General features: G+C 44.3%; 12 protein-coding genes across 12 annotated transcripts; 7 read left to right on the plus strand and 5 right to left on the minus strand.

Annotated features, from left to right (window-relative positions):
- The first annotated feature begins 395 nt into the window (after positions 1-395).
- BYT42DRAFT_555422 (nucleophile aminohydrolase) lies at positions 396-1,559 on the plus strand. The gene is made up of 5 exons (XM_051566663.1): positions 396-519; positions 617-806; positions 878-1,007; positions 1,082-1,188; positions 1,258-1,559. The coding sequence occupies exons 1-5, from the start codon at positions 437-439 to the stop codon at positions 1,444-1,446; spliced, it is 699 nt and encodes a 232-aa protein (XP_051426992.1). The 5' UTR covers positions 396-436; the 3' UTR covers positions 1,447-1,559.
- Positions 1,560-3,191, minus strand: BYT42DRAFT_555424 (uncharacterized protein). Its single transcript, XM_051566664.1, has one exon. The coding sequence runs from the start codon at positions 2,705-2,707 to the stop codon at positions 1,589-1,591; it is 1,119 nt and encodes a 372-aa protein (XP_051426993.1). The 5' UTR covers positions 2,708-3,191; the 3' UTR covers positions 1,560-1,588.
- A 748-nt stretch (positions 3,192-3,939) lies between these two features.
- On the minus strand, positions 3,940-4,803 carry BYT42DRAFT_489070 (tyrosine phosphatase family-domain-containing protein; the record flags this gene model as incomplete). Its single annotated transcript, XM_051563910.1, has 4 exons — positions 3,940-4,022; positions 4,080-4,417; positions 4,494-4,601; positions 4,667-4,803. The coding sequence occupies 4 exons, from the start codon at positions 4,801-4,803 to the stop codon at positions 3,940-3,942; spliced, it is 666 nt and encodes a 221-aa protein (XP_051426994.1).
- Positions 4,804-5,032: 229 nt separating this feature from the next.
- On the minus strand, positions 5,033-6,372 carry BYT42DRAFT_180669 (uncharacterized protein). Its single transcript, XM_051562411.1, has 5 exons — positions 5,983-6,372; positions 5,777-5,895; positions 5,548-5,632; positions 5,335-5,474; positions 5,033-5,262 (listed from the first exon to the last, which is right to left on the minus strand). The coding sequence occupies exons 1-5, from the start codon at positions 6,113-6,115 to the stop codon at positions 5,116-5,118; spliced, it is 624 nt and encodes a 207-aa protein (XP_051426995.1). The 5' UTR covers positions 6,116-6,372; the 3' UTR covers positions 5,033-5,115.
- A 776-nt stretch (positions 6,373-7,148) lies between these two features.
- Positions 7,149-9,004, plus strand: BYT42DRAFT_180711 (uncharacterized protein). The gene is made up of 4 exons (XM_051562412.1): positions 7,149-7,260; positions 7,392-8,411; positions 8,512-8,913; positions 8,996-9,004. Exons 1-3 carry the CDS (start codon positions 7,240-7,242, stop codon positions 8,683-8,685), a joined length of 1,215 nt encoding a protein of 404 aa, XP_051426996.1. The 5' UTR covers positions 7,149-7,239; the 3' UTR covers positions 8,686-8,913; positions 8,996-9,004.
- On the plus strand, positions 8,780-10,356 carry BYT42DRAFT_591770 (WD40-repeat-containing domain protein; the record flags this gene model as incomplete). Its single annotated transcript, XM_051570567.1, has 7 exons — positions 8,780-8,913; positions 8,996-9,075; positions 9,173-9,257; positions 9,337-9,412; positions 9,485-9,568; positions 9,677-9,802; positions 10,081-10,356. 7 exons carry the CDS (start codon positions 8,780-8,782, stop codon positions 10,354-10,356), a joined length of 861 nt encoding a protein of 286 aa, XP_051426997.1.
- A 451-nt stretch (positions 10,357-10,807) lies between these two features.
- On the plus strand, positions 10,808-12,324 carry BYT42DRAFT_555430 (uncharacterized protein). The gene is made up of 2 exons (XM_051566665.1): positions 10,808-11,722; positions 11,866-12,324. Exons 1-2 carry the CDS (start codon positions 10,987-10,989, stop codon positions 12,132-12,134), a joined length of 1,005 nt encoding a protein of 334 aa, XP_051426998.1. The 5' UTR covers positions 10,808-10,986; the 3' UTR covers positions 12,135-12,324.
- Positions 12,325-15,349: 3,025 nt separating this feature from the next.
- Positions 15,350-17,078, plus strand: BYT42DRAFT_555435 (oxidative stress survival, Svf1-like protein). The gene is made up of 3 exons (XM_051566666.1): positions 15,350-15,433; positions 15,492-15,720; positions 15,871-17,078. Exons 1-3 carry the CDS (start codon positions 15,421-15,423, stop codon positions 16,778-16,780), a joined length of 1,152 nt encoding a protein of 383 aa, XP_051426999.1. The 5' UTR covers positions 15,350-15,420; the 3' UTR covers positions 16,781-17,078.
- Positions 17,079-17,204: 126 nt separating this feature from the next.
- BYT42DRAFT_555439 (uncharacterized protein) lies at positions 17,205-20,451 on the plus strand. Its single transcript, XM_051566667.1, has one exon. The coding sequence runs from the start codon at positions 17,671-17,673 to the stop codon at positions 20,170-20,172; it is 2,502 nt and encodes an 833-aa protein (XP_051427000.1). The 5' UTR covers positions 17,205-17,670; the 3' UTR covers positions 20,173-20,451.
- Positions 20,452-20,508: 57 nt separating this feature from the next.
- On the minus strand, positions 20,509-21,942 carry BYT42DRAFT_555440 (uncharacterized protein). Its single transcript, XM_051566668.1, has one exon. The coding sequence runs from the start codon at positions 21,733-21,735 to the stop codon at positions 20,665-20,667; it is 1,071 nt and encodes a 356-aa protein (XP_051427001.1). The 5' UTR covers positions 21,736-21,942; the 3' UTR covers positions 20,509-20,664.
- On the minus strand, positions 21,943-23,111 carry BYT42DRAFT_508836 (uncharacterized protein). Its single transcript, XM_051565125.1, has 4 exons — positions 22,880-23,111; positions 22,727-22,789; positions 22,286-22,617; positions 21,943-22,219 (listed from the first exon to the last, which is right to left on the minus strand). Exons 1-4 carry the CDS (start codon positions 23,005-23,007, stop codon positions 21,975-21,977), a joined length of 768 nt encoding a protein of 255 aa, XP_051427002.1. The 5' UTR covers positions 23,008-23,111; the 3' UTR covers positions 21,943-21,974.
- Positions 23,112-23,142: 31 nt separating this feature from the next.
- Positions 23,143-23,615, plus strand: BYT42DRAFT_180867 (uncharacterized protein). Its single transcript, XM_051562413.1, has 2 exons — positions 23,143-23,380; positions 23,450-23,615. Exons 1-2 carry the CDS (start codon positions 23,180-23,182, stop codon positions 23,534-23,536), a joined length of 288 nt encoding a protein of 95 aa, XP_051427003.1. The 5' UTR covers positions 23,143-23,179; the 3' UTR covers positions 23,537-23,615.
- The last annotated feature ends 229 nt before the right edge of the window (positions 23,616-23,844 follow it).

Raw genomic sequence — 23,844 nt, forward strand, 5'->3', positions numbered from 1 at the left:
TAAAGCAAAGTAGTAACCTACTTTTTAACCACATCGAACACGGACAGTGTTCTGACATACTTTATCAAGGAGATTAAAGCGCCTCATGATCGTTTTGGATAAAGTCTGAATTTCAGTTGTGAGCGAAGAGAGCGCGTGCCTATTGAATCGATAAACCAGAGCGTCCAAAGAATACTCGGTTATTCATTCCTTCCTAAACGAACATGCAACCAATTTCAAAAAAAATGGTGTTCATGGAGAGTAAGCATGATGCGGGTCGGCTCCTCTTGGTTTGCCAAATGTCCGTCGATATTTTTCGGAATAATACGACATTTAAAGTGTGAAAGACGTACGTCACCCACAGCATGACGGACATTGAATTGTAAGCCTACGCGTATCTTTTTTCTTGACTCTTTTGCAAAGCGACCTTTTTTATTCGACTCACACCATTTCCACCATGGCATACGCATTCGCCGAACCTAGAGAAACCGTCTCACACCCTATTGAACATCGTTTTGAACCGTATGATGACAATGGCGGGTAAGTGTTTATTAACTCATTACAGTGCTTCATTCCCGGTTATGTAAAGGCACTGACAAAAAAGACTAACAAAAAAAAAACCGTCGTAAAACTATAGAACCAGTGTCGCCATTGCTGGAAAAGATTTCTGTCTTGTAGCATCAGATACCCGTCAAAGTACTGGCTACAGCATCAATTCACGTTTTTCGCCAAAGTGTTACAAACTGTCTAATACGGCCGCTATTGCCATGAACGGTTTCCACGCTGACGGCTTGACCCTGAAAAAGGTCCTCGATCAGAGATTAAAGGTAAACGCAAACACTCTTGTCTTGTACCATTACCCACTCGTTAGCTTACCTCTCTTTTTGCTGTGAAATAGTGGTACAAGTTTTCACATGACAAAGACATGAGCTGCACAGCTCTGGCACAAATGCTTTCCATCACATTGTATCAGAGACGATTCTTCCCTTACTATGCATTCTGTATATTAGGCGGTGTCGATGAGAACGGTATGTTATTCTATTCTCGCATTATCTGGCTATAGTATGGTATGCTAAACTTACCCGTTTCTTTTGTTTTGCAGGCGAAGGCGCTGTGTATTGTTACGATGCTATTGGATCATTCGAACGTGAAACTTGCCGTGCCAGTGGATCAGCATCAGCATTAATTCAGCCATTCTTGGATAATCAGGTAAAGCTACCGACGATGCTTTTTTTTTTGGATTTTGTGCGGATAGATATTCACATGGCATTGCCTTAGGTTTCTCGCAAAAATATCCAGGAAGCAGAGCATCCTACTTTAGACCTCGACACAGCGATCCGTATTGTGAAGGATGCATTCACTTCGGCCACTGAACGTGACATTTATACGGGTGATAGTTTACAAATCTTTATTATTCGAAAGGATCGTGACGTGGAACTGCAGACTTATCCTTTGAAGAGGGATTAAATGGAAAGGAAAGAAAAAAAGATATACAAATAAACAACATGGAATATGGTCTTCCCAAGTCACCGGAATTAGGGTAATGGTTAACAGTTGGGAGGGGATAAAGAGAACACAAAGAGTGAGGGAATCGAGTGAAAATGAGCCATTATTTGAGAGGGGCTTTGACATCGACCGGCCGACCTCGACGCTGGGCCCATTCAGTACAAGCACGGTTTTGTCGGTCACACAGGGTGAGCAGCACTTTGCGATGGACGAGCTCGGCGACGGCTTCCCAGTCGTTGATCAAATGACACTCTTTCATTTCAAAGACGGATAAATTCGGACAGTATTTTATGAAAGAGTAGATGGTGGCGTTGGTGAGTCGTTGGCAGTTGTTGACCGATACCCGTTCGAGACCGGCGCGACGGTAGTGGGCTAGCACTCTCATACATTCGTCGTCGATATCACATCCTGCCAAGCCGAGTACTGTAGCCTTGGTATGCTTGGCAATGAGCGTAATGGAGCGTACCGTGATCCGATGCCGATCCCGAATACGGCCCACATTGAGATGGCGTAGACGCGGACATCGAGTCGCAATAGCTGAAATGGACACATCCGACACAAGACCGCAAGCTCGCAAATCCAAGTGTTCCAGCATGGTACATGTCTCGGACACGCGAAGTACCGCCACATCGGTCAATCGGTGACACCCCGCCAAGGATAGGTAGGTTAGCGTTTTGTGAGCCAGAAACGGATACAGCGCACGATCGGTGAAGTGGTCACAGATATACACATCGAGGCGCTTCAGTTTGGTGGCGTGGCGGCCGATTTGCATCAGTGGTTCGTTGATGGAGGTCTCTTTAAGTTTGCGCACAAACAGTGTCCTTAAAGAATTGCGATAGAAATGAAGGTGATGATTTGGCGGCAGCGGTAATTGAGGTTGCATATCCTCTGTGCCTGAAACGATTAATTGATTTTGCGACGGTTGGTTCGATAGTAATTTTTTGTTTAGATGAACATTCTTTCGATGCTCTTTAAGCGTTTGGTTGTTATTGGATTCGGTAGGATAGTCGCGAGGTGATAAGGAGTCATTCGGATGGCTGAACCGTCTGTGTAAGGATCGACTCGGTAGTGGTGCCTTGTCCGGAGCAGGATGGCATTTGACGCACGCCGAGGTTGACGGGGTGGATAACGTCGAAGATGAAGTCGATGTTTCCGAGGAAACCGAAGCAAGTGATGTGATGCTGGAAGAAAAACTAGCATTGGGGGTAGCTATGGCAAGCATAGCGGCAGAGGTGGATAAAGATGAGGAAAGGGATGGTGTGGAGATGGGTTCGTTAGCAAAAGTGGAGGCGAATTTCAAGAGCAAATCATATTCTGATTTGGTATCTTCAAAAACAACTGTACGCCACAGCAAGCGAGCTGCGCAGTCATGCCAAAGACGGTTGACAAAAAGGCACGCATAAAGCTGAGCGGAAGGTTTCCTCTTTGTATATTCTAGAAGCGCCATGGACGGAGCTAGACACATCAAGATACTGGTAACAATCTCGGGAAGTGTCAAGGCGAGATGCGGACGAGAATGCGCAACGGTTTCAGCATGGTTTCTAACGGTAGATGTCATTAGATAGGATGAATTTGTGACTATACAAGTAGGAAAAGAACAATCAGGATGAGGATAATGATTAATCGAGAAGTATCAACTCAAGGACATACACCGGCCAAAAGGGCAAAGAGCCAAAGAGAAAGAAAAAAGGTATAAAGAATAGAAGGAACAACAAAAGAAGAGAAGAAAAACAACCAACAAGAAAAAAAAAAGATGAAAAGAGAGATCAACAATAATATATAGAAAGAGGAACGGAGGTTTTTTTTTTTTTTTTTTTTTTTTACTCTTTAATTTGATATGTGTACATTCTTCGTAAATGACTGGGTCTTCATAAGTTTTTTGTATAATTATCATTGTTTTATAACACACAATCACCCATCCCGCATGACGTACCAAAAGAACCCCAATCGCACGTGTCCCTGTCAAGACCCACCACACACACACAGACCCTCGTTCCCCCGCACAGAAAAGTCAAGGAGAAACCGGATCAAAAAAAAAAGAGGGATACTAATAGCACTCCAAAAGTCAATTTTTTGATTAATCCAAACAAATGTTCCCCTTGTGTCCCTGAGATCCCACCCCTTCCCTTCTTCTTTTTCTTGTCGTGTACTGACCAGATCTTCAGTAGCTTGTTTATTCTAAATTTCCGAGCTATGGTTAATTGACAATAATGTTATATTTTAGGTCTAAATAACTGCCGTTCTTCGAATCGGATGGATAACACCATTATATCACGGATGGCTTGGCATTGCTCACTGGTCAGACCGCATGTCTTTTGCACATATCCTTCCATGGACCCATAGATCTCCTCGACTTTCTTAAGTGTACCCTTCATTGCCTCGTATCTGTCATTTTAACAAGTCAACAAATAAAATTCAGTACCAATTATCGTATGGAAAACTTCCAACCCCAACTTACGGAGCCGACATGGCGGCCTTCATATGTTCCAAAGGCACTCCAGCTCGATTGGCTTTTCGTCGCATATCCTCTTCCGACTCTACCTTTCGGATCAGTACGATAAAAAGATATTTTAACAACGGACGTTTCAACGTACCCCAAAAACCAAGATTTGTCAGTGCATATTCTCGTGCAATGATTTCATCATCGACTCCGCACAGGCCAAGAAGCATCATACAGAAAAGGCCGGTTCGATCTTTACCAGCAGTGCAATGGATGATCAAAGCATCTCTGGTATCCCGCGAATGATGTTCGATCATATGCAAGAGAATTTTACGGTACTGATCTTTGGCTTTCTCCAGCATGGTCAAATAAACGAGAATAAATCCTTCGGTTCCCTCCAGAAATCGGCCCATGGTTTGACCCATATTTTCGGGGGAAAAGTCAACATCCTTGAAAATAGCAGACTCATAATAAGTGGTTCCTGGAATTTCTCTACCAAGCAAAGATAACAACACTCATGTCATTCCAACGAAACCCTATCGTCTATTGTTATAAAAAAGGCGCGTACCTGATGCCACCGTGATAATTGATCTCCATATCCGAGCGGAAATCAAAGATGGCCACGACGTTCAATTCCTGCAACGTACGTATACCTTGGTCGGTGATGTCGGTGAGACTAGTTCCAATCCATCAGCAAAACAAACCATGCCAGCATATTTTTTCTTCAATCATTTGACTTACTGCCCGCATCTAAACACCACTCTTTCTCGAATGTAACCACTGCCGTCTTTTACTGGCCAACCGCCAATGTCACGAAAATTTTTAACGCCTTCCACGTCGATCCATCGCGGAATACACAGGCCCACATGCTGACCCATGCTCATTTGCTTCTCATAGGCATCGCTTTCATGCTTGGCAAAATATTCCTTCACGGTCGATACCAGTTCGTCGAAATGCCCCTTGAAATTATGGTCCGCGTCCTGGATGAGTGCAAGTGTATGGGTGGGGATTTTGTTGGCGTACATAGCCGCATTGTAAGCAGGCACAATCTATCATCCATATTCGGTTAGCCGCGCTTTTTTTAGAGGATGCAAATCCTATGATCTTGTTACATTACATTATCATTGGTACCGTGACACGTCAAGACGCAGGTCGACTTGGGCATTCTCGTTACTGGTGCCGTGTAGATTTTAGGGATACAGCCCATCTCTCTCAGATTGCAGTGGACCTAACTTACCATGCGAATTATCCCAGGACGTAAACCGATCGACATCCTCCCTAGTCACCTTGATTTGCACGATTCTGTCGCGTTGTTTGACAGCCCAATCAAAGTATCCCTAACACAAAAAATTGAACCCGTCAATCCCAGCCATGCGAGCTTCCTTTTTTCTTCATGGATGAGTTCATACTTGTCTATCCAATGCCTCGCCAATCTGAGGCCGATTGCGGTATATTTGGTTGTCGTTCATCTTGTAACGGCCTGCTATATTCACAAAATGATCCAAAGGCCGTTCACACGTCGTTGCATATTTAAGTCCAGCTACCGACCCTTTATTTTTTCAAATAGCATCCATGTTATCATTTCAATTGGTCCACGCGCTTACACTTTGTTATAGACGTACCACGAGAATGTCCAATGACGGCAAAAATCTGATAGCCTTGTTTTTCGAAATGCGAAGCCACGGTATGTATATCCTCAGTATCTTCCTAATAAAGAGGTGATGATGCCTTTTTTAGTGATGATCGACGTGAAGAATATAGATCCAGCCAAAAAAAAGGGACACTCGAGATAAGATGGAGAAAGGAGAACAAGGGAGACAGGGTCAAGGTTTGTATAGTCACTCGGCTTACCGTCATATTAGCATATCCCGGTTCACCTCCGCTTTCGCCATTGCCACGGAAATCAAACCGAAATGTCGAGTAAGGAAGTTCCTGTGCCATGAGTCTTTGAAAGAGATAGTCCTTATGCCCTGTTTTGCACAATATGATGGGTGAGTATAACATTTTTCGAGGGGTCAAGCTTCTTTATATGCTTGGATTGCAACGAAAAACGGTACCGAGAACACCATGGGTAATGAGAATGAGTCTTGGTTGTGCCCGGTGAATGTCAATGGTGGGCTTTTTCTCTAGAATGCCGACAATAGACTCGCCACGGTCATTGACAATCGTAATTTTACTTGTTTCCTCCATACCGAGCAATGACAGCGGAGAAAGATTGGCGGTTCTTGAGGCAGCCAAATTTCGTTCATTTTGAATTTGTAAAATGATTTGATGACAAAGTTTATTTCCACACTCAGTTCGAAATTTTTTTGCTCACAGCCATTGTTATCCATTTCCTTCCACTGTGAAGCGTAGAGGATCGCTACCATACGACAATAAGGAACGTTTTTCAATAATCATCTGCTGCTATGCAATTACAGCAGTTAGTTAAATTAAGTATGGTAAAAAGTGATCCTGTTATTGCGCAGTCAAACATTAATGAGCAGGTGATCAAGGCATTTCAGTTACCCCATTAGGCTTATCCTTTGATCACTATTCTCTCTGCAGCGAATGAGTGCAGCTTATTCGAAAGGTACCGACACCCAAGATAAGTAGGCTCAAAGTTTATACCTCATCAGATGATGATATTTGATTTATAACGCTTTCAGGGCGGTTTGAGGATGCCAAGGCAAAGGGACTCGTGGCCTTGCTCAACCACCACAGACCATATGAAACCGTGATTTGCAACTCAGCATTTGCCATGGTTGTTTCAGCATACATGGTATTTAGGTGCAGCTGCAGCTGCTTCTATACAATCATTCTCCAGAAAATTCCCATCACTTGTTTACAATTATCAATACGTGTGAAATAACAAAGCATATTTCAATTTGGACGTGTGCCGATCCATGGATCTGGCCAGTCAAATAAGAATTTACGAGAAAAAACAAAAAGTCTTTGAGGCCATAAAAAAAAGGGAGGCTCTCATCCAGCGAAAAGCCTTTCCCGTGACAATTTTCGACAAGATCCCGCTGCAAATTTTACGCAACAAGGCAGAAAATAAAGAGGGATTTCCATATATGGCTTCAATGCAAATGAAGATAAGCAGGCGATTCAAGGGGGGAAAAAAAGCTTGTGCGACGTGCATGCGCCACTCTTTTGGTGGCACCTAGTTCCAAAGATGGAAATTCTAAACCATTTTTGTTGCTCGCCAGACCCTTGAAATTATACCATATTGATGCCCGGAATTTATTATTTTTTCTCTGGCCAATGTGTCTCTGCCCCATTGTCTCATTCACTCATGTTCCCTTACTCTCACGAGCGTGGATTTATAATTGATGGATAGTTATTTGCATACAGTTAGTATCCAAGTAACGATGGCAGGCAACTGAATTACAACTTTTTTGTCGTTCATTGTCTGTACCCCACATTGAACCTATTGCTCACACTCTCTCTTTTTTTTTTTTTTCTTGCGATGCATTCGTATTAGCCATTGGCCAGCAGCACGATGCTTTCACGCTCCATGCCGGCGACGTCGCATATGATGAAGCCGCCCATTCGAGCTATACCTGAATCTAATCCGGATGTTGATTGCAAAGCATTGCTGACTCCGGACGGTACTTACCGATTGCAGCAAGAAGTCTATTTTTCCACCATTCCACCCCAGTATGCCACGGGAACCCATGCCAGTCTCATAGAAAATGAAAGGAAAAAGTCACCCAGCCAAGGTTCGTGCGATGCAGGCGTAGCGCGGACTTTCAGTCGATCACCTGCCTTTGAAGGCTTACCGGAACACACCGAACCGGTATTTCACGTTGGAGGAGAAGAGGAAAACGGGTTGGAATCAGACGCAGGTCCCGGCATCTTGCCTCAATTGCTTCTTGCCGAGAACAAGGACATTGGTTCACCCGGTATCAATATTACCACACCTTATAATGTCCCAACCCTGGCCGACCCAGACATTCCTACCGCATCCCGAACCCTGACGCGATCATCGTCCATGTCCAGCACGGACGGAAGCAGTGATCTGTCACCGTCCCCATTATCGCATAGTACTTCTGTCGCCAGTACCAACTCCTACTTCCCCGAAATCATGTCTCCCACCAACAGTCGCCGTTTCCCCAATTCCTATGTCGATATAGAACGATCCCAAACCATGTTTCTTTCCACAACGAGAGAGACCAACGCGGACGACGATCATTTACCCATCACACAAACCTTTAGTCATGGATGGAGTGTGGGCTCATTTTCATCATTTTCGCACCACGGCTCCCATCACCATGCTCATCACCATCACCACCACCACAACCACAACCATCATCACCCATCTCGTCACCATATCAAACGACCGAAAAATAGTCTTATTAAATCCAAATCCAGTTTGATTGAACGTGTCGTAGTGTACGAACAGTTACCCAAAGTACTCGCCTCACGATCGCCTAGGGATCGGTATCTCTTTTTCAATGTCGGGTCCAATTTTATTTGGATGGATGCCAATGATCATCCCAAGGTTTGTTTCTGATTTTATATTATGGCACCAGCGAGGGGTAGGGAGGGGGGGGGGTCGCTAGCACGTAGCAACCAGGACTCAAAAAAAATGGATGGCATAGGAACCACTGACGCGGATCGTTTTTTCTGGAGGTCATCCTACTTGCCACGATGTGAATGCGATGACGATGAGTGATGAGCATATGGATGTGATTATTGGATTCTCGTCGGGGGACTTCATATGGTATGACCCCATCAATACCCGGTACTCTCGGTTGAATAAGAATGTAAATTGAATCTTTGATTTTTGTCATTGCTGTGATCACCCGTTACTTGGCAAAAACTCACGCGAACATGTCATAGGGTTCCATGAATGCTTCAGCGGTGACGATGGTAAAATGGATCCCTGGTTCCGAGGATCTATTTATGGCTTCTTTTCGCGATGGATCCGTCATGATTTTTGACAAGGATCGAGATGATCAACCTTTTACACCTTCCGCACCGAGATCGTGGGCCGAAGAGCAGTGAGTAACGCCTTGGGGATTTCATTCGTGCGTTGCAATGACTGATCAAATGCCGTCATTCCCGTTGAAATGTCATGGTTAGATTTCAGGTGACCACCCCTCACAAGCATCCGAAACATAATCCTGTATCGCATTGGCGTGTCAGTGAAAAAAGTGTTGCAGGTAAAAGAACAAAAAACCTTTTTTTATATCTCATGCATGCATGGCTGGATGCATGATTTGTTTTGGGCAATGCAGTGAACTAATTTGCTTCATATAGGTTTTGCCTTTTCTCCCAATGGCTCGCACGTAGCTATTGTAGGTGAAGACGGGTTGCTCCGAACCGTGAATTACTCTGAAGAAAGGCAAGTGGGGTCAAGGTTACGTTACCGTCGCCCGCCGATTTTAAAATAACGCCGGCTCATTTTTTTCCATGCACCTCAGATTATGCGATGTCTTTGGAGGATATTACGGGAAACTACTTTGTGTGGCCTGGAGCCCCGATAACCAATATATCTTGGTAAATGAAAAAGAAAGAAAGAAAAAAAAAGAAGACGATGTCGGATATTGATACCGACAGTCTTGTTGATAGACTGGCGGACAAGATGATCTTGTCACTATCTGGGCTTTCCGTGAGCAAAAAATTGTGGCGAGATGTCAGGGACACAAATCTTGGGTAACGTATCTTTTACTCAGCCATTCAATGCCAGCTTTTATGAAAAAAAAAAAATTAATCACCAAAATGTTGTGCGTGATTTTTTTTTTTTTTTGGGTTTGTTTTTAGGTGACAGGTGTAGCGTTTGATCCATGGCAATGTAATGAACAAGTGTATCGGTTTGCCAGTGTAGGCGAGGATTGTACTCTAATTCTGTGGGATTTCTCCGTGAGCGCTCTGCACCGACCAAAGCAGGTAAGTGCGGGCATCGTTCCATGCATATCGTATCTCCTTCCCTTTTTTTGGGGACCGGGGGGAAACGATTTCTGCTCTGGTGGAGGAAAAAAAAACATTAATCTGGTCTTGTTTGCTAGTCCAATCGACTGTCGGTAGCTTCGGCTGGGAAACGATTTAGTATACTTCGACCGGCATTGAAAATGCCTGAAGAAGTGGCGGAGGATAAGAAGGAAAGTTGGCGACAACAGCTCAGAAGTTTGAGTTTATCAGGCGACCCATCTTCGCTGTTCTCTGAGAATGGAAAAGCATTGAATTTGTTCCGTCGACGATCCACCATGGGTGGCAAAAAGGCTACGGTGCCTTCCACCCCGGCCGAGGTGGAGAAACCTTACCACGTTCAATTACCAACCATTCATCCTGTTCCGAACAAAACGCAAGTGCCTTATTTACAACCCATTACTGTACAAACCGTGCATGCAGATCCATGTGTAGATATCCTATTCCGACAAGATTGTATCGTGACGACGGATCGCCGAGGAAGGCTGAGGAAATGGGGTCGACCCCAACAATAAGTTTAATAAAAAAAAATTTGTCTTTTATTCAACCACCAGCCGATGGTAAAATTATGATACCAATAGAGTGGGATGGCTTCAGAAGGAAAGAGTCATTCCTTTAGGCTTTGGAACTCAGTTGATGGTAACATGACCCCCAAAAGCTGCCTCAGATGCGACAATGACGTTTGTATACTTTTTGATACGTTTCGACAGATCATTGCTTCAACCAAAAGAACCGCTTATCGCAGGGGTCGGTGATGAATGGATGATGATTTTTTTAAAAGAACATTATCAACCCTCATTTGTGTCCATCGGACAGGTTCCGGTGATGCATAAAAGCTCTTCACTGTTTCCGGCCCTTCACACATACATGTTAAAAACCGATCAGCCGCACTAAAAAATTTAAGGTGCGATCTTCGACTCTTGCCCTTTTTTTTTATTGCTTTTTGTATTTATTTCCGCTTCCCTTTTTCATTTCACTATTCTTTCCCCCCTTTTTTTTTTTGCTATTTCTCATTCTTATCGCGCGCCACAGTGAAATTCGTTTCACATAAACAACGCCTCCTGAGTTCACCCAACCCCTTCTCCAGTTATTACTATTGTTTTTTTTCCTTTGGAACATCCTTGATTTCCGCTCAACCGTATATTATGCCTTCCGTTCATCATCTGAAGATCATGCAAGACTCACTCATGAAAACGACTGATCCTTGTCTCTCCGGGGATGATTCATCATTAATGTCACCTCCCCTCACTCCTACGGAGACTTATCAATCCATTGCCAAATTACCCTGGCAACGCAGTCGCCACAGTTCATCCAATGGCGATCATTATGCCGTGAGCCCGTCGTCGTCGTCCCCGTCATCGTCGCCTTCTTTCCGTAAGAGGAAAAGTAAAAAGTTCATTCAAACCTACGCGGATATGGTTCATTTTCTGAAACCGCCCAAAGACGCTGACCGCCGCGGGTTGGCCACGGACCGACGACCCAATTATGAACGGGCGTTTATGTTGAATGTCTTTGAAGCCCTGGAAGCGGGTTACATTCACCACCAGAGGACGGAGATCGATGGCGGTGCTGAAAACAAGGACTGTACCATGTTGGACAAGGACGTCGTACAACCCGACAAAAAGAGAAAGCAGCCCATGTCCAGCAGGCCCGTCTCTGCTGATACCAAGAAAAAGCGTCGCGTTTCAACCGCCAAAATCATCTCTACCATTGCTACCGAACGGCGGTCCAGTGAAGCTTTGCCCCGGAAGGAAAAGGTCGACACCGCCGCCGTCTACGATACAGTGGATATTGACCGTGATGATCCAAGCCAATATCCTCCCAATTGGTATCCTCAGCCAACAGCATTGGATCAAATTCCCGTCAAGGTTTTTTGGAAAGGTCAGAACCTATCACTTGATCAAACCTTGTTTTTTTTTTTTTTCTTTTTTACTTTATTTATTTTTTTACTTTACAATTTTATTGATGGCCATGATAATTACCGCTACACGATGATGCTGACATGTTTGCCATTTTTTTTTCAGGTGCTCCGCTTTCCATTGACCATCTTCCTTATTACCAGCGTCTGCATTCTGTTGAGGCCACCATTGCATCCACGTTAAGGTTGTCACCCATTCAATATCTGCGATGCAAGCGCACACTGATCTTGGCAGCATATGAATACAGTCATCAGAATGTAGCCTTTCGAAAATCCGACGCACAAAAGCTCAATCGTGTGGATGTCAACAAAACAAGCGCTCTTTGGACCGCCTTTGGTGAACTGGGATGGCTTGGCCCAAATTGGCCCAATTAATTTCTTTTCTCTATACATGTCGCTATTTATTTATTTATATGACCTATTTTTTTTATTCCCCTTTCTGTAAACCCTTTTTTTTAATACCCTCCCTTCTTTGTTCTACTCATCGTTGAAAAAGAGAAAAAGTATAATTTATATGTAGCATACCAAAAAGTCAATCTTGACTAAAATAAGACTGAAACAAAATGATATTATTTCTATCATCTGTCCATAATCGTTATGCTCCATCACTTGCGAAAGCAAAGCCATCCGTGTAACCTGTCTGCCAATCCCCTACGCTTTTTTTTTTTTTTTCAGCGTCTCTTGATGAGATAAGAACTCAGGTGATTTTTATCACACGCTGTGATATAGAGGATCGACGGATGAACATCACCGCCCCCAATTTCATGTAATCGCTCAAAAAAAAGAGTCTCTTGGCATCACTATATGCACGAATTATCTTGGCGGTGACATCTTTCGTTTTTAATATCAATTGATACGGCACTGAACGCGGACTTGTTGCATTTCTTTGACGCATTCCTTCACTAGCTTGACCCGATTTTGGTGTAAGAAACAACACTAATGACCTTTCGGGAGTGGGTATGCAAGGAAAATGTTACAAAACAATGCATCACCGTTATCATTATGTTTTTCTTTTGGGGTGCGTCGGGACTTTCATTGTTTTTTGTTTTTGTTTGATTAACGTGCCGATGCCCGTTTTATTGGGTGTACAGCGATGATTATCCTTCAGAGAACACAGCATGCGAACTTTCATTCCCATGATCACTCACCTCTACTCCGGTGTTTCGTTACAGTTCTTAAAAAGGCATGGATAAGCGGAGCAAACGTAATTGCCTCCGCCCCTTTCTGACAATACAGTAGAGAAAAATGTTAATACATTCGCGAATTAGATTCCTAAATGCCAAGTTCTGTGAGAAAAATGGGTATCCAATGCCATCCTAAACTCCATGGTCCTACATAGAGTGCATCCTCATAAGTGCGGAAATAAAAAAATAGCGGATGATCTGAAATGACCTAAAATATGAGCGCTTAGTGTTACATCTTCCAAACTTTCAAAAAAAAAAGAATAAACGGCTTTTGGAAACCGTTCCAACCGTAATCATTCAGTAGGCATTTGTAATATTCAGTATGTTACAATGGGCATTGGTGTAATAACAAAAAGGTGACCACTAGGATCACAAAAGAATCTGCTTCCGGATAGTTTGCATTTTGAAACGATTGTCAAGCCAGGAACACCGATGAACATGTCAGAAAAAAAAATATCGACAAGATGATTTCTCAACCTTAATTCAAGCATAGGTGACTGGTTCTCCATACTTCCAATTAGCACGTATTGCATTAAGACGACGATTGTCGCTGCTGTAATGATTGTACGTTCTGAATATTACAAAGAGCTCAATGTCAATTCAATTCAAACGTTTCATTGACTAAGCGATTGCAATTCGTCATCAAAACTGCTGAACAAATGATGCATCATGAGGTTGAAATCTAAGCAAAAGCCAAACAACGCTATTCCATATTGGTAGGTGACACTACAGAATTGAAAAATTTGTGATTGCAATCACTACCATGGCGTCTAATCGATACAGCCCTTTATCATTTACCGCCAGGTCATCCACTGTCTACCTTGCGTGATGCACTTTGTAATGTGGAAGACCCAACCCTTTGCTTCTATTTACTTACTGCAAGTCTATAGACGACGTGGCTCTTATGCTGGCCATAAAACCCGAAGCATCCGAATGGATCATGCGTCATATTTCGAGTCAAGGCTGAGCATGGGACAGTACACTTACGGTTTTCATCGCTAGAAGTTGTGTACGTTTAACTTGGCCTCTATTCGCAAGCCAATTGAGCGTACAGATTCAGCATGGAATATTGCCAAGATGCAAGAGCAATTTATACAGATATATGACTATTACTCTTTTTGTCAGTGGCATTGTGCATCTTCTCCCGAGACAAATTAACTGCAAAGTGAGGGTCGGGCAAGATAATTGGGTTTATTCATGTAATGTAGCCCAAAATAGGGGTTTTTTTAAAGCCGTATGTACTGTACTCCATGCATTGAATCGGAATCGGATCTTTCCAATGCTGGGCTTTGCCTGCTATACCGTTTGCATGATGCATGCAGTAACAGTGTACTATAAATATCCGTTTAGGCCATCGGTTCACTTCATCCACTTGCGTTATCAAAAATTGAATGCTAAATATTTTCCATTGCACAAATTGATTGAAACATGCAACATGAACAAACCGTTCAATGAAGTCCGAGAAAAAGCCAATGCATGAATTGGAACACTTACAATATCTGTTTATGGACAAGCGTCAACTGTGGAAATACAAACATTTCTTTTTCTCACACCATAAACCCGGACTTGTTCACACTCATTTTCCTTTATTCCGCTGTGAACCCTCAATGACGCGCACACCGATGATTATGTTGCGCCAATCAGCATTTGCTTCTGCAGTCTACTCGCATGAATACAAAGACTAGTTGCCGTCTCGTACTTTTGATTGATGCATCACCTGCAAAAATTAGAAAAAATTCCGACATCTCTGAGCCTTGAGGCAAACCTCTATAAATAATGCTCCCTACACTTTTGGGCAGATAATAGCAATACCGGGTCAATGACCATGAAATGGCACTCAAAATTGTCAAGCTTAGGAAGAACCAAATCGATATATTATAGGATGTTCCATTGAAAGATCGAATAATCAGGGATAGGTCATCGAGGCTTTCTATCACCCTGCTAGACAGATTTCCCTTTATCGCAATTTGCTGTTGTTTCAATCTTTGGAGCTACAGATAGAATATCATCCATTCGGTCGAGGATTAATTGAAACGAATGAATGGTGGAATATGGGTTCACTTGACTCGAAAGCAGTTATGATGATCTGCTTTTACATCTAACGTCACTGTTGTGCCTATTCGACCTTTGTGACAGAATACCTTCAAAAGAAAGAAATTCCACGGTGTCATCCTTTTTGTAGCAATGATAAAGACCGACAGCGCATTTGGAGACCCCAATGTTGGGGCAAGTTTGAAGCGGTGGTTTGGTAGTTATTTTGCAGAAAAATACAAATATTCCGGGCCGGCTCCGTGAATACTTAGAGAGAGTCCGAAGCGGAAAGGCCGCCGAAAAGTGTGACGTCTCAATGTCAAAATTTCTTTTTTCGTTTGTGGCCGGCCTTTTTTTTTCCACCGAAATTTTTCCTTTGGAGCGCCCGGCTCTTTGCTTGTGTTTTTTACACGAATTCTTTTCTTTTTTTGTAAAACTTCATTATCATGGCATCGTGGTGTAAGCTTGACATGGATAACTTCGGCAGATGAGCTATGTCTGACGGTTTATATATTAGTTTCCCAATTATCCAGTACTGTATCAAGTGTAGCTGGTTTGAACACGACGGTGGAAAGCGTCAAGACGGTCGCTGAAACCGCCAAAGATGGACAGTATTACGGTAAACTTGATGACCACGATCTGGATTGGACATTGGCATCCGGTTCATCTACCGAGAATCAAATCTTTTATATTACCACTCCCTCCGGCGGTTTTGCTTTTGTTCAGTTGATTCACTCTAATATCGGGTAAGGTTTTCCGTTTCCAGAAAATAAAAAGAAGAGTGAGAAGAAATCCGAAAAAAAAGCACCAAAAAAAAAGCACCAACGTACACGCGGGTTGTCTTCTGACTGATGGATGCTGACCTTCCGCTTTGTTTTTTTTTTTTTTGATTGTAGTATCTGGAATCCCACGATTTCCTTTACTTGCCGTTTTTACGACCCTTCAAAGAACATCAATGTATTCAAGAACATCAACATGTCGAAATTCGAGCTTTCTACCGACCGTCGTTCCGTGAAAACGGATAACATGAACATTACCTTGCTTCCCGATCAGCAGACCTTCAAAGTCCAGATTACCCATCCCGAACTTGTCGTATCCCTTGATTTCACCCGAGTCGACCGTGGCTTCAAAGTAGGCGAAGGTAAAACCTATTTGGGCGGTGATAAGGGATCGGCAGCTGGCTTTGTTTCCCACAAGTTCTGGCCTCGTGCTGTGGCCAAGGGCACGTTTATCATTGACAAACAACTCCACGAAATTGATGGCGATGGCATGTTCATTCACGCTATTCAAGGCATGCAGCCTCAGTTGATCGCTTCCAACTGGAATTTCGTCAATTTCCAAGCCAAGGACGCTGCCCTCTCGATGATGCAGTTCCAAACTACCAAACAATACGGTGCCGTCAATATCAATCAAGGCTCGCTTGTTCTCAATGGCAAGCTGATTTGCGTATCTGTGGATAATCACGTTGAACTGTTGGATCTTCAAAAGGATACCGACACCGATTACGATATCCCCCAGAGAATCAAGTTGACTTGGAAGGGCAAAACGATTGCTGAAGAAGGCAACACCGAAGACACCAAGGATGTGCAAGTGACCATGGTTGTTACCGTCAAGAATCTGATTGATAAAATCGACGTGTTGGCGGAAATTCCCTGGTTCCTCAAGAAGTTGGTTCAGACCTTTGTGGTAAAACCTTACATCTATCAATGGCTCGATACGGCTACGGCTGAAATCAAGGTCGGCGACGAAACCGTCACCGTCGATGGTCAATGCTACCAAGAACTTGTATTTGTGTCTGGCTTCTAGAGGGTCAATCTGTACACTTTTGCTTTCTTCCCGTCTGCTTGTTTTTCCTCTGATGATTTTATAGTTTTCACTTTTTTTACCAGTTAGTTAGTTATCTGGTGGAATCAAGGCACCTGTGTGTTTTTATGGCGTTTTTCTTTTATAATCTGTAATTCTGTAAAATACCCCTCTTCGCCATGTTTTCCACTTTCAAACTTTTTTCCCTCTTTATAGTTTCTTTTTTTTTTATACTGTATCACACTTTATTCAACCTAGTTAATGAAAAATAAAAAGAATATCAATGCTTTTTAGCAAAAATGCATAAAGTGAAAGATTCAATCGTTGTAAATGAGAGTGATATAAAAATTTAATTCGGGGTGCATCATCAGAGATACCAAAACAAGCAACAATTATTCCGTATGAGGTCATACGCATGTGTTTGGAGGTTGCCTTAATCACTTGGATATAAATAACGATGAAAAAAATGCAAGAAGGGGCTACCATTCATCTTCAGATCTCTGACAACAGATACCACCTGATAAGAAAAAATAGCATGGTATGAGAGGTGAAAGAAGTGAGATCCGTTTCTAGTCCAACTTAGGTACTGTCTTTTTTATGTTTCCACAACAACCAATGAGACGGAGGGCGATTGAAATGGGAGGGGGGATAGTAACCGAGGCAGGGTCTGTAAGCTCCACTACAACGTTGTTTCAATACCGTTTCAGGAAAACTAAAAAAAAAAGGACTCTGGAAAAATCCGCAGGAACAGTAATTCTGCGAAGTGTTCTCTCCCGATGAGGCTCCGTCTCTCCGCTGTCTGCCCCCCATATCGGAAAAATACCCATTTTTTCGTCTTTGACTCTTCCACAGCAATCTAATCTAACCACCGCCTTTCTCAAATTTTTGTTTCCATGGCTGACGGTCTGCCCAACCCCGGATCTCCACCGTCATCTGCTGACAAGGTAACCCACCAAGATAACCAACACCTTGTCGTGCCGTCCACAGACACCACCACCACTACACCACCGGACAACGCAACCAACTCATCCGACACCGCGGCTAAACCGGTTGCCGTGGCAAAGCCCGTTTCTAAAAGCGATGGTGTGCAAGCCAGTAAATGGGCCAGCGTACCGAGCACGCCTTCGAAACCATCGTTCAACAGGTCATCATCCCCTTCTTCCGGTTCCGTCAGCAAATGGTCAAGCGAGGGACAAGGGACAGCTTCTAGTCGTTGGGCCACCACCGGATCTACCTCCAACTATCGATCCCATTTTGATCACGAACCACGATTCAATCGCAACCCTTACGAAGGACGACTGAACCGAGACTCATATGATGGACGATTGAATAGAAGCACAGTGGAAGGACGGCTAAACAGGAGTACAGTGGAAGGACGACTGAATCGCGACTCGTTTGATGGACGTTTGAACAGAAGCTCAGTGGAAGGACGGTTGAATCGGGATACAATTGAGGGACGATTGAATCGTGACGCTTTGGTTGACCATGAGCAGCCCAGTTGGAGATCGCACCCTGACAGAGAAAGTCGACCCTTGAACAAGGAGGATAGCCGATGGGAGAGAGGTGTGGGTTTGGAGCCTTCAGAACCGGTTCAACGGAATGACGAACCTGATACCTGGCGTGCGCGTCCTGTGCGTCCAAACCATGTGACCCAGGAAACGACGGCGGATCGTATCCATGGCGTGCATCATGAGACGCTTGCAAATAAAGACGATACACAAGTAACACAAGCGCGGCGTCCATCAGCAACCAATCGTAGCACTGTCATTCAGTCTCCGTCGGGCACAGGTGTCGATAACGATAAGGATGGAGCCGGGCAATCGCTGGAGAAATTAAAGGATCTCTCTTTGGACGCCAACGCGAAACGGCCATCTCAAGATGACACCCTGAAATCGAACCATATACCCGATCAGCAAAAGGGTCCGGATGCAAAACCCAACGTAACCAGTCCGCCAACCTACGATATCCCCCCTGGTCACTTGAATTGGGCAGACATGCTTGAAGACGACGATGAAGAGTTGGAAATCACCTTCGATGACGATGAACCCATCAAGGAGGCATCTGCTCCTCATGAACCAGCGGTAGCATCACAGACGATGGCTGAACCCGATACGACGGCTGAAGCAGAGACCCCGGTTGAACCAGAAACCACGGCTGAACCAGAAGCGACGGTTGATCAATTGGACAAGGTGGTTGAAGAGCCAGACAAAGCAGCACAACTGTCGGATCAGATCGTTGAAGAAGCAGCAACACCAGTTCAAAAGCCGGAGATAACTTCTAAAGAATCGGAAACGATGGTTGGACCAGAGAAACCAGCTGAACAATTGCAAGGGATCCAAGAGAAACCGGTTGAGGTAGTCGACAGCGTTGGGACAGCTAGTGACTCCGAGGCAATCGATCCTTCCAAGACAGTGGCCGAACCTGAAACGGTGATGGAAGCATCAGCCACGGTTGTCCATGAGACCGCGTCACCGCCCGTTCACCAAGGAGAAAAACCTGTTCACAAGTTGCCTCCAGCTTGGCAGCAGCAGTTACCAGTTCCTCAGCAAGACCATGCGAACGAGTGGAAACAATTGGCAGAAGCAGCGAGACGTCAAGATCATACGCCAACATCGTTACCCAAGACTTCCTCCGTTTCACCAGTATCTTCGTCTACAACAGCACCCTCCCAGCCTGACAGTGTTCGGAGCTGGCATGATTTTGCAGCTGCTGCAGCCGCCAAACGAGAGATGAAGCGCGAACATTATCCATCCACCACCATGCAAACCCCGCAGCCATCGCCCAAACCTGTTAATGTTCAACCCGAGATGAAGCGAGCGCCTCCTCCATCACCCATCACGAACACATTCGAGTCATCGCCGCGATCTGGTACTGCTCCTGCTCCTCCTCCAGTTCCAGTTCCAGCTGCAAAGCAGCACCACTGGGACGCCAGTCTGTCGCCAGCAGTTCCTCAAGAAGGTTCTCCGACGTTATCCGTATCCGCTGGTCATCCTGTCATCAGGCTCGTTGAGACACAGAATGATGAACCATCGTCTTTGCAGTGGAACACGATGGATATGTCGAAACAAACGGAAAAGACTCAATCTGCGGGAAACACAGCTTTCGATGACATTGAGGAGCAGTGGAAGAAGACGCAGCAGCTTGGATGGGGTTCCGTGCCGGCTGTCAGCGAACCGATGCCATCAGCACCGCCAACCACCCACCGACCTATGCACGAATCGACCCGCATGCCTGTATCATCTACGCCGCAAACCGGTGGATTCTATCATCACGAAGAAACACCGACTTCAAGGCCGAGACAACGACCTAGAATTCAAATGGGCAATCACTTTAAACAACTGGAACGTCTGGTTGCCAAAGCAGCAAGGGATAATTCCTCTACCACGCGAGGATAACTCCTCTCCCAATTTTGGAAAGTCTGCCATCAATTTTGAACATATTCTTGTTTGTATTCGCACATTTTCAAACAGAAACATACACTCACAATTAGATCCTACCCGAAAGATCACAATTTTGGCTCGAAGCAATGGTGTTGTGCCATGTTGGGTGTCTGTATGTGTGTGTGGTTAGATTATTCCTGACGAGCTGATCCTTTGATTTTTGTTGCAGCCATGAAAGGAACTTGCTTGTCATTTAATCCGTTACATAAATAAATACTTGTATATTCTTGTCTCTTTTCTCTTTTATATGCTATTTGCGTTGATGCATTCAAGATACTACAATGACCATATACAAAAACATCTTTTATTGAATGAGGGTTATGTGTTACTATCACTAGCCATGATACACGGCGACCTGATGGTTGCATGAAAAATGTTTATTTTATATAAAGAGGTCTGAGGATAAAAGAGTACGAAAGGAAAAAGTATCTTTGATTCTACATTGGTTTATTCGCTTACGGTGTGCTGATGCATCGCTTGCTGTAATTTATCGCATTGTTGCTTCCAATATCGGGTATTCTGTTCTAGTTGATGAGCGGTTTCCTGTCTCAATCTGTGCAGTACTTCCTTTTCCAGTCGGGAGGGATCGTTGAGTAGTCGATCCACAATCTCTTGGAATCCAGCACGATACTTTGATCTCAGGGCTTCAAATTTCCGCTGCTGTTCTTGGAGCATCGCCTGCTTCTGGTCCATGAGCTGCTTTCGACATTTTTCATGGTCAGCCGCTACCGATTGCCGCTCAATATGTTGGCGGAACGCTTCCATTGTCCGCGGATACTGATGCATCAAGTCCAAAATCGTTGGGGTATGCTTCTCCTCCTTAACCACGGCCAAGTCGGCCGTTGCTTTTGAGAATTGCAATTCCCGAATTTGAGCCTCTTTTTCAAGTAATGCCCGTTCTAAACGTCGAATACGCATCACTTGTGCATCGTATCGATCTCGGATCCAGTGCACGAGATCTTCTCCAGTCATATCAACATGATCATCCAAGACGTCGTCAAACACTTGACGCATTTTCTCTGTTACGGCATCTACAACAGGGTCATTTAGGGTATGCGCGACTCTCTGGTCGCGTCGTCGTAAAAGATCATCGATCCGAGCTTGCGCGTCCAAAATTTGCTGTTGTCGTCTTTGACTGCGTTCTTCATCACTGCTGCTGTCGGGAAGCGACCAAATAGAATACGAATTATCCATTTCTGGCAAAACAAATTCATCACACGATGGGGTGTCGGAATGATGGCCGAAATTTTCGACCGACGAATCACGCGTTTCAGGGCCAGTCCTGTCAGAGCATTCAATAGCTTCATCCGGCAAAGGTTGAAGAGGAATGGTGCGCTCTGATAATGCCCCTTTTTCATTCTCCATTTGGACCCGACTGGGGCTCATCATACTGATGGTGGCACTTCTTAATCTTGGCTTATGTGTACGATGACGTGTGGAACTCGATCGTGAAGTATGCGATAATAAAGGCGGACGGGACGATTCCGATTCGAGGCTGGTGGATACGGTTTTCCTCATTTTCTTGTTAATTGACTTGCAGCAGATGAACGTTGGAAGTTGAGTTGCTGCATGGACAACGGACAACGATGCACACAGATGGGGCAGCCTACAATCGACGGCTGGCTGTCACGGGCCTAGAATAGGTGGATGAAATGGGTATCACGGGTCTCGAAGAGGTAGGATGAATGGGGATGCTATAATAATGATTTTATTTTAGATGAGAAAGGTAAGGAGTAGAATGCGACAGACAAAAGGGACTAGGTCATCTGAGAGGAACACGCTGCTGCACGTGGTGCTGTTGGGTCGGCTTTGGAACGCGCCTTTGCGTCGCAACCGCAATCGTCGGAGGCTTCCCAGGCAATGATGGTCCTAAACGTATAGGATACTCGTCGATCGCGTTGAACAGTTACACCATCCGACGACGTTTCGATAAGGTCCTTGGAGATGCTGTGTTTATATTGGTATCGAGCAGCTCCACTGAGCACAACGATCGATCGACGCGCTGGTTTTTTTATGCAATGGCAAATCAGTATGTGATATGATGATTGGATATTGGTCAAATGCTTACGCAGCAAAACGTCAACTGTGTGGTCACCGTCAATACTTGAAAAACGCATGATACAAGCCGACAAAAGTGACAAGGATAAAATGGCGGGTCCGAATAATGTGGGCGCATCTGCAATAGCCATGAAAATGAATGAGTTTGGGACAGCGCTCACGGACAACATCGACAAAGAGAGAGAGAGGTACGAACCTACGTGAGGCATAATGCCTTGACCGGCATTATACTCGTTGATCAAAAGATGATTGGGAGGTTGAGGCATCAGCTTGTGCTCCATAATTCGTGCAACCGTGGATTCAACAAACGCAGGTAATGGACCGTACTCCTGCAGTACTTTGCTATGCATCGCGCAATCGAACCCCCAAAAAATCTCAGCTTTTTCACACAATGGTCCAATAGAATCAAGGTTTGTTTCCCGCATAACAACTGCGGAAAAATTGTATTTACCGATAACGATAACTAAACAGATGACCGTATTGCTGTGTACGTCGCTTCAGTTCCGGATTTGGACTGGCCAAAACAATCCGAGATTTTGGGAAAAATCAGCATCAGGAACAAGTCAATGGTTTGCCCATGCTTAAATTTTTTTTTGGATTGTACCTTATTCCTAAACCACACCATGTTTCTTTATCCACTGCATCTATAAGCGACGTCTCCTCTTGTTCCGTCACAAACTCCTCAATGACAGATAATCCCTGAATCTTGTCACTGTAATCGACCACACGCATCGTTTTTTTGTCACCAAGGGGATATCGTCCAGCAAGAGGAAAAAATAAAAGAAGGAAATTTGGAAAATAAACAAAAATGTCAAAAAAACTTGGGAAATTCCTCGAATCGAAAATTTCGAATTTCTTTCCAAAAGTGATGTCACAACCTTTTTTTACGGAGTTTTAAGAGAGCATGAAACTCCGAATGGCAGGAGGACACCGAAAGAAAGAAAGGCAAGCGGACCTTTTTTTCGTCTCGACACTTCACACACGAACGAAGAACGAGTTTTCGCGTACCCCCATGTCGCTGACCCAGTGGAGACAGTTCAATTTCTTTAACAAGCAGCAAGTCAAGGATCCCGACGACGCTTCACAGTCTCCTTCCATTTTCCAGGCATGCTTCATTACCAAACTGCCCTGAAGGAGGATTGGAACATCAGCTCATTCGAAATATTTTGCATAGAAATCGGGCCTCACTGTCTTTGCCGCTGGACGTGGCCATATTATTACGGCAGATATCCTTTTTATGACTGCAAAAGTGCAAACATGACATGAATGGCTACTACCCACCTATATAGTATATAACTCGCACGTAGACATATTATCTTTAACTACCGCTCTGCCTATTGTTCAACTTTTTTTTTTTTTTTTTTTTTTTTTTCGCCACCAACACATTCTTCCGGCAATGTCTCTATTATAGATCGTCAGTTCAAGACGCGAACATTTTTGGCCCATGACAGCGGTCGAGTCACCCACTTGAAGCAATTGAAGCAGAAGAATATCCTTGTTACAGTCGGAGTACGTCGGATACGCGCGATTTTATCAGAAACATGCATAACTGATTGTGAGGCACGAATA

Source organism: Radiomyces spectabilis, assembly GCF_025331425.1.
Source record: "Radiomyces spectabilis strain NRRL 2753 chromosome Unknown BYT42scaffold_2, whole genome shotgun sequence".
NCBI classification, from domain to species: Eukaryota; Fungi; Mucoromycota; class Mucoromycetes; order Mucorales; family Radiomycetaceae; genus Radiomyces; species Radiomyces spectabilis.

Excerpts from the sequence above, each read along its gene's own strand:
- BYT42DRAFT_180711 (XM_051562412.1), top strand. The coding sequence starts at position 7,240 with ATGGATAGTTATTTGCATACA. Across the intron at positions 7,261-7,391 it reads TGGATAGTTATTTGCATACA|CCATTGGCCAGCAGCACGAT; the intron begins GTTAGTATCCAA and ends CATTCGTATTAG. Across the intron at positions 8,412-8,511 it reads ATGCCAATGATCATCCCAAG|GAACCACTGACGCGGATCGT; the intron begins GTTTGTTTCTGA and ends TGGATGGCATAG.
- BYT42DRAFT_555424 (XM_051566664.1), bottom strand. The coding sequence starts at position 2,707 with ATGCTTGCCATAGCTACCCCCAATGCTAGTTTTTCTTCCAGCATCACA.
- BYT42DRAFT_555440 (XM_051566668.1), bottom strand. The coding sequence starts at position 21,735 with ATGAGGAAAACCGTATCCACCAGCCTCGAATCGGAATCGTCCCGTCCG.
- BYT42DRAFT_555430 (XM_051566665.1), top strand. The coding sequence starts at position 10,987 with ATGCCTTCCGTTCATCATCTGAAGATCATGCAAGACTCACTCATGAAA. Across the intron at positions 11,723-11,865 it reads CGTCAAGGTTTTTTGGAAAG|GTGCTCCGCTTTCCATTGAC; the intron begins GTCAGAACCTAT and ends TTTTTTTTTCAG.
- BYT42DRAFT_180669 (XM_051562411.1), bottom strand. The coding sequence starts at position 6,115 with ATGGAGGAAACAAGTAAAATTACGATTGTCAATGACCGTGGCGAGTCT. Across the intron at positions 5,633-5,776 it reads CGGGATATGCTAATATGACG|GAAGATACTGAGGATATACA; the intron begins GTAAGCCGAGTG and ends CCTCTTTATTAG. Across the intron at positions 5,263-5,334 it reads GCGAGGCATTGGATAGACAA|GGATACTTTGATTGGGCTGT; the intron begins GTATGAACTCAT and ends TTTTTGTGTTAG.
- BYT42DRAFT_555439 (XM_051566667.1), top strand. The coding sequence starts at position 17,671 with ATGGCTGACGGTCTGCCCAACCCCGGATCTCCACCGTCATCTGCTGAC.
- BYT42DRAFT_555422 (XM_051566663.1), top strand. The coding sequence starts at position 437 with ATGGCATACGCATTCGCCGAACCTAGAGAAACCGTCTCACACCCTATT. Across the intron at positions 1,008-1,081 it reads AGGCGGTGTCGATGAGAACG|GCGAAGGCGCTGTGTATTGT; the intron begins GTATGTTATTCT and ends TTTGTTTTGCAG. Across the intron at positions 1,189-1,257 it reads AGCCATTCTTGGATAATCAG|GTTTCTCGCAAAAATATCCA; the intron begins GTAAAGCTACCG and ends GCATTGCCTTAG.
- BYT42DRAFT_508836 (XM_051565125.1), bottom strand. The coding sequence starts at position 23,007 with ATGCGTGTGGTCGATTACAGTGACAAGATTCAGGGATTATCTGTCATT. Across the intron at positions 22,790-22,879 it reads TGGTGTGGTTTAGGAATAAG|TCCAAATCCGGAACTGAAGC; the intron begins GTACAATCCAAA and ends TGTTTTGGCCAG. Across the intron at positions 22,220-22,285 it reads CACAGTTGACGTTTTGCTGC|CGCGTCGATCGATCGTTGTG; the intron begins GTAAGCATTTGA and ends TAAAAAAACCAG.
- BYT42DRAFT_180867 (XM_051562413.1), top strand. The coding sequence starts at position 23,180 with ATGAAACTCCGAATGGCAGGAGGACACCGAAAGAAAGAAAGGCAAGCG. Across the intron at positions 23,381-23,449 it reads AGTCTCCTTCCATTTTCCAG|AAATCGGGCCTCACTGTCTT; the intron begins GCATGCTTCATT and ends TATTTTGCATAG.
- BYT42DRAFT_555435 (XM_051566666.1), top strand. Across the intron at positions 15,721-15,870 it reads TTGATTCACTCTAATATCGG|TATCTGGAATCCCACGATTT; the intron begins GTAAGGTTTTCC and ends TTTTGATTGTAG.